Raw genomic sequence first — 16,534 nt, forward strand, 5'->3', positions numbered from 1 at the left:
GCTGTTGGTGTGGGGAAGTCAATCATTTCGAGGATCATTCAAGTCCTCAATGAAACAAGATTGGTCATTCTTAAGCACAGAGGAAAGTATAGCCTGAGAACATAAGAACACTGACAAGAACAGACAAAATATTTCTGCAAAACAGCTGAATTTACCCTCTGAAAACAAGCAGACCTTTTCAGCTTTTAAAGGGTTGTTACTGTTTCTTTAACAGAATAGCTTGGGTTTTTTCAAGGTGGAAAACCACAAGAAGACCAGTTTTTAAAAACAGCCAACCAACATTCCAGTGAAGAACAAAATACTTATCAAAGTCAAGACAGTACAAATACTGAAGTATCAAAGACTAGAAAAAAGGACATTTTTACTGATAGACCTCAATTTTTCAGTAATGTTTATGCAAAACCATCTGATCAAAAGAAAACCACTGGTTTTTGTTACCATCTTGCTTAGACCCTCCTCTTCCATCACTTATTTGTCTTTTACCAACACACTACTTATCATAACCAACAATTCTTCTAGCATATTCCAGTGTCATCTTTACCCAGGCTAGCCTCCTCTTGTTTTCTCCATATATTTACACTCTGTCGAATCAATCAACCAACAAGCATTTATTAAACATCTGCTCTGCACCAGATGTTTGGCATCTAGAATGTCAGAATTCTGATGCCCTAAATACTCCAACTAATTACTCCTTCTCAGCCTCTATCTGTCTGTCTTTCTATCTATATATGTTGTTAGGTCCTGTGACTTTATGGGAGACAAGAAATCATAGGTCTTTTTTTTTACAATGCAGAGTCCAAACGGAAGGATTTCTTATCAATAGTTAGATCTCCCAAATGCGTCTTTTTCGCAGAACACATTGTACCGACCAAAAGCAGAACCTCAGAACACTATAAAAACTCCTCAGTGAAACTTACATTCATTTGAAAGAGATTGGTCTAATCATGTACCCTGGTTGAGCTTTTTAACCTGAGGTCTGAAAACTTAGAAAGTTTTTGTTGGTATTTTTGTATTTGTATTTGAAATACTTGTATATTATATTTGTGTATCAAAATACTTGTATTTCAATATGATTGGTTTACTTTGTAAGCCTATGTATTTGATGTGAAAAGCATTGTTTTAAGAAATGGTCCATAGGCTTTATCAGACTGCCAAACAGGTCCATAATGCTAAAAAGTTAAAAAAAAAAAAAGAGAGAGAGAGAGAGAACCTCTTGAATAAAGGCCTCTAGCATATTTGGGATAAATCTTTTACAGAGAATTTGTGGAGAGATATGGACAAGAATCATACAGGAGCACAAGGTATAGATCTTCCCCAAAGGAGGAGGAATCTGGATTGATGGGGTCATAAGTTATAGAATTGCAGAATTGCAGAATCAGAAGGGTTCTCAGAGGTCATGCTTTCCCATCTGTACCTGAGAAAGAATCCCTTCTACATCAGGTCTGATGAGTGGTGTGCTTAAAGAACTCAAGTGATAAGGAGTCCATGACACTCGGAAATAGCCCATTCAACTTTTAGGCAGTTTCAGTTAGTAAATTTTCCATCACTGCAAGATGAACTTTATCTCTTTTCAATGTCTTAGTTCTTCCCCCTGGGGCCCAGGGATGTAAGAATACAGATGTATTGATCCATGTGAGAAGCCAGAATATGCTGCTCCTCACTGAAACATCAATAGTGTCTTTTACTCTGTGATTACAAGGAGATCACATGTCCGAAAAAGCGGTCACTACTCTTCAGAATAGTAACTTTTTGCTTGTCTTGGTGTGAGAAAAGGGATTTTTCATTTAAAAAAGTGTTTTTGTGGTATCTATATATTGTTTTTTAGTAAAGGGAACTAGGGAATCTTTATTAAAGAAAAATATTAAATAACATTTATTGGGTACTAGTCTTCTAAATTATATTAACCTATCTCAGTTACTTTGTTTTCATGTTCATTTAAAGAAAAATCTGAAAGTTTTCAAAATAAAGGCAGCATAGGAAAATTGAAATGACTTTCATTAGAACTATTTCTAATGGAGATTAATTGGGATTTAACTTCTGCTTTTGAATGCAATTTTCCCTGCCATAAATTTGGAAGAAAGACTAAGTTATGAAATCATCAGGAAATTAGAATTTCCCCCCAAAATACAATCTTGCTGATATTACTCAGAAAAATAAAAGACAAATGGGTGAGAAGATCATACAAAATAGCAGAGGGAGAAGACCATAGATTATTGCGTATTACCCAAGGTAGGAGATGCTATACAGTTGACTGTATTTTAAATTTATCCAAATTTATTTTAATTTTCCACTTTTCTTCTACCTGTACTTTTTATAACATGTAACCCTCACAGTAGATAGGGTGCTAGGCCTGGAGTAAGGAAGACTAATTTTCTTTAATTAAAATATGGCCTCAGACACTAGCTGAGTGACCCTGGGCAAGTCACTTAACTCTGTTTGCCTTAGTTTCCTCATCTATAAAATGAACTGGAGAAGGAAATGGCAAACCACGTCAGTATCTCTGCCAAGAAAACCCAAATGGGACTACCAAGCATTGGACATGACTGAATGGTAGACCCTCTTACATATCTCTTCCTTCTTGATACTTTCTTCACTCTCATCTCTGACATTTATCACTTGTTCATCTCCTATTTTAGTGGGCACTTTGTGTATAGAATAGGCTGCTGAATTCGAAGTTAGGAAGATCTGAGTTTAAAATCTGCCCCTGAATCTGAATAGCTATGTGACCCTGGACAAGTTATTTAACCTTTCTGAGTCTCAGTTTGCTCTTCTGTAAAATAGGTCTATTATACTTGTAGTATCTGCCTCATAAGCAGAGTTGTGAGGATTAAATGAAATAAACAAGACATATTATTGATTATCTGATTGTACCTTTTCAGTCCTCTTCTCTGGTTCATATATTGCTTTCAGTCTCACAGATTTTTGTCCTTTTCTCTTCTTAATCAAGCTTTAGCATAATGTTCAGCATACGGTAGATGTTTAATAAATGTTTATTGATTGACAATACTCATTTACTCGCATGGCTTCTATTATCAACCATATATGGAGGTATACCTCCAGCCTCGAATGCTCACACACCTCTGAGCCCCGCAACTGCCTGCTATGTATCTCTACTCGGATGTCCCATCAGCACTGTGAACATTCTATCTCAGTGGTAACTTCACTAATTTCCTGTTCACTTTGACTTTCTCCCACAATTTCCCTCTCCTTCACCCACTACATTCAATCACTTGCCAAGCCCCGTCAATTCTAAATCTATCACTTTTCCCTGTCTCGTCCCCATATTTATACTCCTCAGCTACATCCCTAACTTAGGTTCTTTTTTACTCCTAATTAGTCTCCAGGCTCCCTTCCCTCCATTCTCCAAGTCACAACACAGCTGCCAAAATGATTTCCTAAGGCAAAGGTCTGACTGTGATTTGCCCCTGCTCAAACATTTCACCTGGTGTTTACGCCCCCAAGCTATCATGCTGCAACCTGGTTTCCCGGTTTATTTCACCCTTTTCTGCGTGCTGGACAAATGGGGCTATTTGTTGTTGCCTGAGCTCGTCCTGTCCTCTCCAGCTTCTGTGCAATTGTGTAGGATTTTCTGTTTATTTGGAATGAAATCCCTCTCCCAGCCTTGCCTGTTAAAATCACTCTTCCTTTAAGGGCTAAGTCAGTGATTATTCAATGAATCTTTCCCTGCTTTCACCACCTGGAAGCAATCTCTTCCTGCTTGTATTTTCTTTTTGACATTTTACTCCTCTGTTGCACACTAAAATAGTTTACCTTTTGTCACACTTCATTGTGTATGTTAGATTTTAGTAAGCTCCTTAACCATAGCCAACATTTATATATGGCTTACTATGCTCCAGGCACTGGGCTAAGTGCTTTACAATTACCATCTTATTTGATCCTCACAAAAACATTGGGAGGTAAGTGCTATTATTATCCCCATTTTACAAATGAGGAAACTGAGGTAGACAGAGGTGAAGTGACTCTTCCCTGGGGTTACACAGCTAGTAAGTATCTGAGGCTGAATTTGAACTCAGGTCTTCCTGACTCTAGGCCCAATGCTCTAGGCACTGTGACTTCACCTAACTGCCCCTTAAGGATAATGACTGTGTTAGTTTTCATCTCTCTGTCCCCAATGTATACACACTGCCTTTCATTCTATACATAATATATGTTTGTTGAATTGCAGTTCATATGTTCAATGATGGAAAGGGCACACTGGGCTTGGAGACAAAGATATGGGGAAGTCTTTTCACCTTTCTGGGTTTCACTTTCCTTAGATGCAAAATCAGATGTCTTCATTTTTTGAATTCAGAATTGATGATCATTTCATTTTCTTTTTATAACTTTGTGTAAACTATTTGATTTCATTTCCTTCTTTATGCTTTCTCTAAACTGGGTTGTTCTTAATCTAGTATGCAATGACCATAGCCATTGATTTTTTTTTTTTTGCTTTCATGACTCTAAGTCTATTAAGCAATTTTTTTTTTTTGTCTCTGCAAACAGCTCCCATTTCATCTTGAGTGGAATTTCAAACTGTGCTGTCTGGTTCTCACTTCTTGATCTTAAAAAGGAAATGAACTACACCTCTATTTCCAAAGTGTTCTTCAGCATAGGCTTTACATAGATTTTGTTGACAAAAGAAATTGGGAGTAGGGTACTATCATTTAAATTGCCTGAAATAATTTCAAATATTTTGTTACAGCTTTTAAAAAATGTATCCTCTACATTAAAAGAATTTGTTACTTTGCATCATTACTCTACATCTTTTACTCCTTTCATTTTGCTAAAAGAAACTTTCCTTATCCACTACCTATTCCTGAAAACTTATTTGCTTGGTTTTTTTGCAAGGTGACTAAGCAAATATCTCAAGTTGGCCTGACTTTTTTCTTTCGTGAACTGTTACTTTGTTTTCAGTGGATTGAACTGCATAGATATTAAGCACCTAATTTTCTTTTCCTTTACCTGTGTGTGTACAAAATTCTAGCTCAGGCTAACATCTCTATCCCCTCTTGCTATAAATCTGGATTATTGTCTTGCCTGCTGTCATTATGTTTTAGAAGACTTTTTGTCACTGCTCCTTGCTATTCATTAAGTAACACTGCTTATTAGTCTCCTTTTTCTTTGTTCTCCCTTTTCAATCTTCTCTGGCCATTTTCTTTTTTCTTGATAAACTGGCTGCTTTTATGCCTCATTGTTGCCTTCTCACAAGAATTGTATCTTATATCGAACAAAGGAAGCACCCTATAGTTTTGCTGGCCCCAAAGGAATGAGCTAGCGCAGTGAATTAAATGATGCTTTCAAATCATCAGCCTTTTATAAAAATACAGTTATTATATTTGAGTGCTTGTTATTATGCAGTCATAAATGTGTGAAGGCTATCACGCTTGTATCATCTGGATACTAAAGTATCTGATAGGGTTAAAAATGGAATTTGAGCTAAGTAGATTTTGAATTCATTTAATAGCTACAACACACAGTAAGCCCTCCTTGTCTTTGTGCTTTTGGCAAGACTAAAATGAAGTATTGCAAAGAAAAGAGACTAAAGAAAATGTCACTGATTCTCAGTGGTTAGTATCTTAGGCTTTACATGAGTACAAATCCTGCCTTAGACGATCTATTAGCTGTGTGGCCCTGGGCAAGTCACTTGACCACTCTCAGTCTGTTTCCTCATCTATAAAATGAAGTAATTGAACTTACTGACTGCTAAGGTCCTTTCCAGCTTTATATGTATGATTACATATCTTTTGTACCTGACTGGATGGGTTATTCCCTCCCTCAGTGTAACCAGATTGAAAAAAAATCTTTTCTGATTCCTGACTTCGTTGTTTTTGTCTAGAACATGTTTTCACTGGTATTGAGAATTCTTGGCAGTCTGATTCCTGAATTACTAAATGAATGAATGAAAAAAAACCATTTATTGAGAATTTACTCTCTGCCAGGCATTATGCTAATACAAATATAAAAGCAAAGACTATCCTTGACCTCAAGGAACTTACTATAGAAAACACATATAGGGGAGTGATGAAGAATTTAATTCAACAACCACTGAGTAGGTCCAAGGTGCCCTGCAAAGTCCTGGTAATGCAAAGCTGATAATGACACAGGTCCTACCCTCAAGGAACTTACGATCTACCAAGAAGGATATGACATGTACACAGACAAGTGAAAAACAAGGCAGGGTGTGATGGGGACAAAAGAAAGATTCACTTGAAAGGCTTTAGTAAAATTTGAGGAGGGAGTCACAACTTGCAACCCTACTAATTAGGGAAGTCTTTGAGAAAGAAGACCCACCTTATCTGAACTTTGAAGTAAAAGAAGGATTCTGAAAAGCAGAGACATATGGGGAATAGCCTGTGTCAATATACAGAAATAGTAAATAGCAGGTCAATATTTTCAATACCTATGTAATTTAGTCTGACAGGAGTAGTGCTGAATAAGATATCATTATGTTAAATAATGTTAAATAAGGGGGATTGCATCAGATTATAGAAGATCTTATTCCAGGCTAATGAGTTTATATACTGTGGTATGAGTTGATGAGGAACCAGTGAAGACTTTTGAGCTTGGGAGTGGTATGCCCAAACTCATACCTTAGAAAAATTCTTTTGTCATCTGTGTGGAGAATGCATTGGAGAGGAATGAAACTAGAAATGGAGATTAGTTTGGAGATAACTATAATAATTCAGGTTTACAGGTGTTGAGACTCTGAACTAGGATGATGATCATGTGATTTGAGAAGAGAGGAAAATGTGAGAGATGTCAAGTTAGAACTACACCCCTTGGCAACTAATTGGATATGAGGGAAGGAAGGGAATGGGAAGAGTCCAAGAAGAGTCTGAGGTTTCAAGCTTCAGCGACCAAAAAGATGTTAGTGCCATCAACAAAAATAAGGAAATGGGAAGAAGGCACAAGTTTAGTGGGGGAGTGGTGATCCTGATATGACCATGTTACAGTTGAGGTGCCAGGACACCTAAATCAGACATGTCTAGGAGATAATTGAAGAGGCAGTACTGACATCAGTGGATAGATTTGGTAATCCTTTGCATAGAGAATATTTGTGGTCGTTCAGTCATTTCAGACATGTCCAACTCTTCATGACCCCATTTGGGTTTCACTTGGCAAAGATCCTAGAGTGGTTTGCTATTTCCTTCTCCGGCTCATTTTCCAGATGAAGAAACTGAGGCAAATACAGTTAAGTAACTTGTCCAATGTCACACAACTAGTATCTGAAGCTGGATTTGGACTCAATTCTTCCTGATGCTCCGTCTACCACGTTCCATCCATTAAAGCTATGAGCTCACCGAGGGAGAGAATATAGAGAGAGAAGAGAAGAAGGCACAAGACAGACACTTAAAGAATACCACACTTAACAAGAAAGAGAGTGATGCTGAACCAGAAAAGGAGACTAAAGAGTTATCAGACAGATAGGAGAACCAGAAAAGGGCAGAGTCACTGATACCAAGGGAAGAATATATATGCAGAAGGGGAGAGGCTGGCCCTCATCAACAGATGTTACCAAATGGTGAAGGAAGATTCAAACTGAGGGAAGTTCACTGGGTTTAGCAATTAGGAAGCTACTAGCAGCCTTACAGAGAGTAGATATATTTGAATTGTGGGATCAGAAGCCAGATTGCAAGGTTTTGAGAAACAGTGGCAATGAAAGTTTATTATTCTTTCTAGAAGTTTATCAGGCAAAGGAAAGACAGAGGAGGGGTGATAGAACAGCTTGAGGAGACATTACAGACAAGGGCAGGCTTTTTAGAGTATCACAAAGATTGCCACAATATAATTTACCTGGTAGATATCTGTGCAATTTCCCATTCACCAATACACATTGTCATTGGTGTTGGGAATTCCTGGTGGGAGGGAAATTCCTTTATTGATTGTCATTTACACATGTATGTGCAGTTTACTAATATTTGTAACATGCATTATTGTGATAATTGTACTCAACACATGTTCTACAAAGAAAACTTCTCTTAATGAAGTTGATATGGATGATGAGAAGGTTGGGGCGAGTCTGGCCCCTCTCTACTTGAATGCTGCTCATGAAAGCTGAGGAGAAAAGGAAGTGACCTGTGTCTGGTTCAGGTTCCTTGGCTCCTGACTTTACTAAAGAAGTAAATGAAGGTATTTAAGACAAAGGATAAGAGAAGGGGAAATGAAGAGGAAAGAGGAAAAAAAAAAGGAAGGCAGGGAGGAAAGAGAAAATGGAGAAAGGGGAAAAAAGACTAGGGCTTGGATGGAGAAAGACAAGATAACATAAAATTTGTTCATAACCCTTGCAGATGGAGAAATTTTTGCCTGCTCAAGGTTTATATTGCCTAATCATCTTAACCTCCCTGGGTATGGAAATGTTTTGAAAAAAAGTGGGAGTACCTCACTTATGTAGGTGGAGAAGGCTGACAAGCTACCTCTCAGCAGGAAGTACTCTGCTGGGGGAGAAGAAAAAGAATCCACATTATGGAAAAGATACTTTTGCCTCCACTGGTATTTTTTAACTTTTCTGGTTAAGTTTCTACAATGAACTGTGTACCTGGAAATAACTTTATTTATCACTAGAGGCATTACTGTATCTTAATCTGGGGTCCATGAAGTTGCTTTAAAAAATGATTTGATTATTACATTTCAGTTTAGTTGATTTCCTTCATAATCCTATAAATTTTGTTTTGTACATTTAAACAATTATTCTGAGAAGGGTCCATAGGTTTTACCTGACTGCCAAAGGGGTCCATAACACACATTAAGAGCCTCTGCTTTCTGTATTTTTTTCCTGTTGGTATGTGTGCTGTTGAGGTAGCTAAGTGGGTTAGTGGATAGAGTGCTGGACTTGGAGTCAGAAAAAGGCCTGAGTTCAAATCTTGCCCGAGACACTTAATGACTCTGCTCTCCTGGCAATACACTAAACCTTTCCCACCCTCAGTTACCTCATTAGTAAAATGAGGATAATAATAGCACCTACCTCTTACGGATGTTGTGAGGAGCCAATGAGATAGATATGTGTACATGCTCTGTAAAACTTTTAAGTGTGATGAAAATCTTAGATAAGCAAACCAGAATAACAGAGTTTCTAAGAAAGCTGGTATCTACCCAGCCATTTAATGTTTATAAAGCACTCTTTAGGCATTGTCTCACTTAAGCTACTCAACAACCCAGTGAGATAAGCATCATAGGTGTTATGCTCCTTTTACATATTAGGAAGTAGAGACTCGGAGAGATTCAGGAATTGCCCAAGGTTCTACAGATAACTCTAACCCTGGAACTCTGACCAGTACTTTTCAGACTAAATTTTGCAGAAATGATCAGAATGTTCTTGTGGAACAGATTATTACAGTACCCTCTTTTCCCTCTCCCGCTCATTATTTTCTTGGATGGCCTAGGCAGCGTCTTCCAGACACACAGTTTGTGAAGGGGCTCCACCAAAGCCTCCAGGGCACTGTGCTAAGTTAGGCTTCTATACCAGAGACCAAAGAAAGAGGAAAAGGTATGTACAAACATTTCTAACAGTTTTCAAAGTAGTTAACTATTAGAAACCAGGGAGCTTTTTAATGGGCAATGTATGTATATAATAAAATATTATTGTAACATAACTCCCTTCCTTCCTTGCTTCCTCCCTCCCTCCCTCCTTCCTTTTCTTCTTTCCTCCCTCCCTCCCTCCTTTCCTTCCTTTCTTCCTTCCTTCTTTCTTTCCTTCCTTCCTTTCTTCTTTGCTTCCTTCCTCCCTGGTTCAATGAGGGAAGGTAGCGAGAGGGACAGCTTATAAATTTATGTGAGAAATTTAAAAATGATTTAAAACAAAACAAAATGTCCCCTCTGTCCTCAGTACCTTTTGACATTTTGTTATACATTCAAACTTTCTTTGATCTCCACAAGCTAGAAACAGTCTTTACATTCCTTAATCTCTCATGCTACTCCATGTTTATCTTTTCTGTTCACAAATGTATTTTAACTTGAGCTATAGTGATTTGTATACATGTAACATCTCTCTTCCATAAACTGTCAGTCATCCTCATTCCCTACACATTTTGCTTCTTTGGAAGGTTTCTGTGTTCAATGACTGGGTCATTTGTATCACCTTTTATGCTGTAGCCTGGCACAGTATCTAACACATCATATACAATTTAAAAACATCTTTGTTGAATTAAATTGAATTCAATGTCTGATAGAAAATGTTGGAAAGATTTTCATTCAAGAATTTTGACATAACATAACATGATATAACCTGATTTTTTTCTTATGTACTGTTAAACTACTTGGATTCAGTACTTTAAACTCATATGCTCTCCCATCCATCTGATTTTTGTTTCCCAAGCAAACGTATTATCTTCCTTTTGACTGGCATCATTTCTAAAAAGGAGCTACAGTATCAGGCCTGAGGAGATAGGCCTCTTTTGGTGAACAAACTAATGTAGAATTCGTGTGCTATAAGTTGGATTTCTAAGAATCACACATACTGAAGTGATTTTGTTATATTTTAATTGGTTCTTTACATGTTTTATTTTCCCTTTAAAATCATTTTAGTATGTGAAGGAGGTACCCAATACCACTAAAATAACCATATGCTATATTACAACAAACTCGTGATGAAAACAAGATTTTTAACCTTGCTAGTGAATCATGATCTTTCTTCTAAAGTAATTAAAAACCCAGTAAAGATTAGATTCATGTGGTAGTACCATTTTTGCTGATTAACCTACCCAGTTTACATAAATTGCTAAAATGTACTTAGAGTGTTCATAAGTGCAGGAAGAGTTGCCAGGCAATTGGTAAAACAAGCAAACAAACAAACATGAAATGATATTTACAAAAAGCTTTTTGAGTTTGACACATAGAAAACTTCTCTGTTGGATCTTGGTATATTGTAAATCAGGAAAGGTCCAAAATGGTGTCCTACCTCAGATGAAAAGGCCTGTTTTGTTCTGTGAAACAGAACTCACAACTGAGATTGCATGGGGCTGTGAAAGTCTTCCATTTCCTGGTTCATTTTATGAAATGCAGCACACTTTCTTCTTCCACCTTCCCATTTCACATGTTACATACCTCAAAGCTGGTCCCATGTCAAAAGGATGCTCAGCAGTAAAAACTGAAAACCTACTGAGAAAGCAGCACATAAATTCCAGGAAACCTCTCCCCCCCAAACAAAAACAATAATGATTAGAAGCTAACTGAAAATGGAAGGCTGTCAAATGGATGGTGCCATACTTGGGAGATGGAGATTATTCTAATAGAAAAATGATTCTAGCAATTCTAATTCCTTTTGTCTTCATCAAAATTTGTCTTCAGAAATTAGGAAGAAGATTGGATAACTAGTAGGCTAGGTACTTATAATAAAACAGATGACCATGTGTACATCCCTGGAGGCATTTACTCATGAACTAGATAGGGAATAGTACAAAAGTTAGAAGGTACCTTGGAGATCATCTCAGCACAGTGCCTGGTACGTAGTAGACCCTTAATAAATGCTTACTAATTGGATGATTTGTTGTATCAGAGTGATTTGTGCTTCAGTCAAGTCATATTACATGACAAGGGAAGACCTTTTTTCACTCTGGGATTCCATTCAATTAAGCTAATGTCCATGAGGAACAAGATACTTCTTGTCTTGGCTCTGGACATTTTCTCTAGCTTTCCTCCTTGGCTAGAATTCTCTCTTTCCTCATATCTGCCTACTGGATTCCCCAGTTTCCTTTAAATCCCAAACAGAATCCTATCTTCTACAGGAAGCATTTCCCAGCCCCTCTTAATTCTAGTGTCTTTCCTTTTTTAAATTTATTTCCTATTTATACTATACATAACACATTCATACCTACTTTTTCTCTTGTTGTCTCTCCCATTAGATTTTGAGCTTCTGAAGGGGCGAGCCTATCTTTCGCTTCTTTTTGTGTCCCCAGTACTTTACACAGATACTTGGTACATAGTCAGTGCTTAATAAATGTTTATTGACTGACCATATGCAAGGCATTGTGCTAGGTGGTAGGGATACTGACAACACTGGGGCTCAGTTAAGTTGCAATCTCATAGGATAAGATATGCGTACTAATAAGTGTTATGCTGGTTGAATGAGATAAATGCAAGACAGACTCTAGATAAAGTGTTAGAAGGAATTTGACAATTTGAGGAGGAAGAGAGTCCCTTTCAGCTAGTAGGCAAGGACCAAGGAGAGTTTTGTGGAAGAAGCAGCACCTGAGATGAGCCCTTTGAATGTCAGTAAGCAAAGATATAAAGCGTTCCACTTTAGGGGAAGAGCTTACAGACGTGGATGAGGGCAGAAGACTATAAAGTAAGATTGGGAAAGAGTAGTATAATTTTACTGTAGTATAGGAACTGTCAAAGGAAGGAATATGAAATAAGCTTCAAAATGTAGGTATAGGGCAAACTGTGGAAGGCATTAAATATGAGAGTCAGATACTTGTTTCTTATACTGTAGTTAATGTGGAATAATTGAAGACTTTTGGGCAAAGGAACAATATGATCAGGAGAATGATCACAGGATCATAGATTTAGAGCCAGTGGGGACCTATGGGGCCAGCTTGTCCAACCCCCTCATTCATCAGAGAAATGAAGTGATGGCCAAAGTCATCTAAATAGTAAGGATGTGAGAAAATAGAAAGAATAGAAAGAATGTTGACTCTTTCTATCATACTATACATGATGAGATCTGTGCATTAGAGAGATTATTTTTGCAGCAGGATGGATTTAACAAAGCATGACTAAGGTCAGAGAGACCAGTTTGGAGGACTACTACAATAGTTCATTGAAAAAAGATGGACTACGATGGTACCATTGTGAATGGAGAGAAAGATAAGAGAATTATCATCAAAAGGAAATCCCAAGGAAATAGCAATTGATTGAAAGAAGGAAATAAAGAGAGAGGTAGTAAAATATTATTCTGAGATTTAAAACTTGGATGACTGAGAGGACAGTGTTACCATCAGTAGAAACAGGGAAGTTGCGAAGATGAACAGATTTTGGTGAAAAGATGATGATGAATCAGTCTTGTGTTGAATATGAGAAATTATGAGAAATCCGTCAGGTAGAAAAATCTTATAGATAGTTTAAAATGTGGACCTGGAGGTAAAGGGAGAGATTTGGGATCGGAATGATTTGAAATCATCTGACTAGAAACACTAACTGAAACCCTGGGAATTAAATCACTTAGGAAGACAGAGAAAAGATGTTAAATATAGAGTCTTGGAAGATTCCCAAATTAAAGGATCAAAAAGAGGAGGATGAAACCATCAAAGACACTAAGGAGGAATGATCAAACAGATATGAGAAGAACCAGAGAAGTGTCACTAGAACTGAGGCTGGCAAGAGTAACCACAAGAATGGGGTGATTAACATTGTCAAATATTGCAGAAGGGGGTTTGCACTAAGAAGGGGTCATTATACTTACACGTTAAGGGATTACTGTTGACCTTGGGAGACAGCTTGGCGTAGTGGCTACAAAGCCCACCGCATTGGACTCTGAAAGGATCACTCAATTTCTCTATGCCCAGGGTGACTCTTTGAAGAGACTATATGTTGCTAAGCATGTCGTTGTTTAGTCATTTCAGTCATGTCCGACTCTTTGTGACTCTATTTGGGGCTTTCTTGGCAAAGATGCTGGAGTGGTTTGCCGTCTCCTTCTCCAGTTCATTTTACAGAGAAGAAAACTGAGGCAAACATGGTTAAGTGACTTGCCCAGGGTCACACAGCTAGTCAGCGTTTGAGGCCAGATTTGAACTCAGTAAAATGAGATTTCCTGATTCCAGGCCCAGTTCTCTCTCCATTTACACTCTCTCCACCTAGCTGCATGTGCTAACCATCATTGATAGAGGGAGTTCCTTTTACAGGGTTTTTTTCTAAAACCAATGAAATCACAGACTCGACTAAAAAAAATAACTGTATAGAAAAAATTCCATTTGAGAGGCAGAATAGAAGCTAAATAGAAGCTAAATTACTCAACCTAAAGGTGTGAGGAAGTAGAGGCACCAACATACAGATTATTTTTTCCAGAGTTTTACTCTGAAGGGGAGAGAAGAAAGAAGATGATAATGCAAGAGGAGAGCAGTATCCTGGGAAAGATTTTGTAGGATAGGGGACATGTGCATAGTTTTAAACAGAAGAGAAATAATCAGTAGAGAGGGAGAGATGAAGGATGAAAAAAAGTTCAATAGTGCAAGATCTCAGAGAGGACTGGATGGGAGAATGGTGATAATGTGATCAAGGACACAAATAGATGAGTTAGGTTTGGCAAGATGAGGCCCGTCTTGTCTTCTGAGCCTGGAAGGAAGAGGATTTAGTGGGGGCACAAGAAGATTTTGAGGAATAGAGAAGTAAATATGAATGAGTTCTTCGCATAAACAACTGGGTGACATACATGGGAATACTCTTTGCCAAGTGCATAGGATTGGCACATAGCAATGGGACACCAGTGGAGGCTAGATACCATGAATTTGTAGTGTAGTATAGAGAGCATTGTCCTTTCTTTTGTTCCAACAGTGGTCTCTAGCTTGACACTGGTAATGGAGGTTGATGGTAGAAGGTGATGAAACCATGAAGGACACAAGGAAGGTTCATTGTTAAAATGTCTAGCCTTGAAGTCAGGATTTGAAAGAAGGAAAATGGTACTGGAAGAGTGGTGATGGAGTAAGACAACAGGAAAGAATTGAAGAACTAGAGGTCATGATGTGCTAGAGAAGCATTCTATAATTTCATTTGGTTCCATTGATTGGCTATTTCATATCCTTTAAAATGAAGCAGTTCTGTTCTGGTACCACTTTACAAAAAGGTATATAAATATAGTAATTTTGTTAAAAAAGTAATTAAATTTGTTAAATTTCACATGTTCCTCTCCCTTTTTTTTCAGGTCATTACATGTGGCTGGGAGCTAATAATGGCACATTTTCCAGGAGTGCTTATCTTACGAGCTCCGAGTGCTACTGCTGTGGGAAACATTGCCAACTTCAATTTTATTATTCTATGGCAGATAGCGTTCTGACTGTGGGGCTGTATAATAACAAGGTAAGGAGACAAGTTCACTTTTATACTTGATAAAGCAATGAAATTCTATCTCTTATCAACATGTTCATCTACTTAAAAGCAAATATTTACTGCAAAGCACAGCTGCTCAGAGATGGAAGGGACTTTAAAGGTCATCTAGGCTAACTGATGCTCCAGCAGGTGACCTCTAAACAAGAGCCCAAACTCCAACATCCTGGCAAGTGATCATCAAAGCTCCATTTAATGACTTCTAATCATGGTGAACTGACTTATGAGACAGCCCATTCCACTTCTGAATTCCTTTAATAATTGCAACATATCTTTTCAAATTGAGTTGAATAGTACCTGTCTATAAACCACTCCTTGATCCTGGTTTTATACTTCAGGTTCAAGTAGAAGAAGCCTTATTCCTCTTCTTTCTGTCAGCTTTTTTAATATTAGAATACACCTCTCATATCCTCAGAAGCCTTGTATTTTCCTGGGTAACATTCTTCCAGTTCCTTCAATCTATCCTCTCATGCTGATAGTCAGTAGCCAACAAATACTTACTAAGAGCCTCCCATGTGTTATCACTGTTTTAAGTGCTGGGAATACAAATACATAAAGAAAAGACAGCCCCTTCTCCCAAGGAGCATACAATATAACAGGGAAAGACAATAAATGAAAGAAAACTAAATGGGGGTGGGGTGCCAAAGGCTGCCACATCACACTACCAATCATATTGAACTTCTATTCAGCAAAGTCTAGTCTGTTGATGGATTATCCTCAAATGTGGGTACACATATTTAGTTACATGATCATACTATATAGTTACTGTGGGCATTCTTTGTTTTATCGTGACTTCATTTGCCCTACTTAAAAATAGAAAAAAATTCTGGAAAATACTTCAAGAGATAATATAATGCAATAATGTTGATAGGAATAGCTCATAAACTTTTAAGAGTACAGGGGAAAAACATTGAGGTTAAGAATATCGAATTTGAATCCTGATTCTGCTACTTACTTCTGCATAAGTCTGGGCAATTTATGACCTCTCAGCCTTAGTTTGTATATCTGTAAGATGAACTCTAAATCTCTGGTGTGATGAACTTCCCAAACTTTTCCCCCTGGTCTCTATGCCTATTAGAAATGAGCAATCTGCAAATAATTACTATAAGATAATACTCTATAATTTAATTTCTGTTGCATTAGATACAGAGATAATATATGAACGTAGGCTGGTTACTGTTGTAGCAATAAATGAAAGTCATTTTGTATTTAGTAATTGCACATAAAGTCCGGGACACTATGGGGAAATTGATGAGGCAGTGAAAGGAGAAGGCTGGAGAAAACATTGAAAAGATTAAATGTAGACATATCGAGTTCATTTTTTTCTGATTATGTACCATTGAACCTAAGCAGCCCTTGCCTCCTGTCCTTTTTCTTGACCTGTGTGGCCTCTTTTTGAATGTTAAGATTTGAGCATCAGGAGCCGCTCAGATGTAGCTGTACCAAACCTCATTGATGTTCAGCCAGGTGGAGATGCTGAGGGAAGTCATGGAGTGGAGCC

At 37.7% G+C, this 16,534-nt stretch overlaps 1 protein-coding gene across 1 annotated transcript in view; it reads left to right on the top strand.

Moving 5' to 3' along the window:
* MALRD1 (MAM and LDL receptor class A domain containing 1) overlaps positions 1-16,534 on the top strand; it is an 844,925-nt gene that overhangs the window by 74,434 nt on the left and 753,957 nt on the right. Inside the window, 1 exon segment of the mRNA XM_020966909.2 lies at positions 14,852-15,006. Within this exon segment, the coding sequence (XP_020822568.2) occupies positions 14,852-15,006 (155 nt within the window).

Source organism: Phascolarctos cinereus, unplaced genomic scaffold (genome assembly GCF_003287225.1).
Source record: "Phascolarctos cinereus isolate Bilbo 61053 unplaced genomic scaffold, phaCin_HiC Scaffold_1;HRSCAF=81, whole genome shotgun sequence".
NCBI classification, from domain to species: Eukaryota; Metazoa; Chordata; class Mammalia; order Diprotodontia; family Phascolarctidae; genus Phascolarctos; species Phascolarctos cinereus.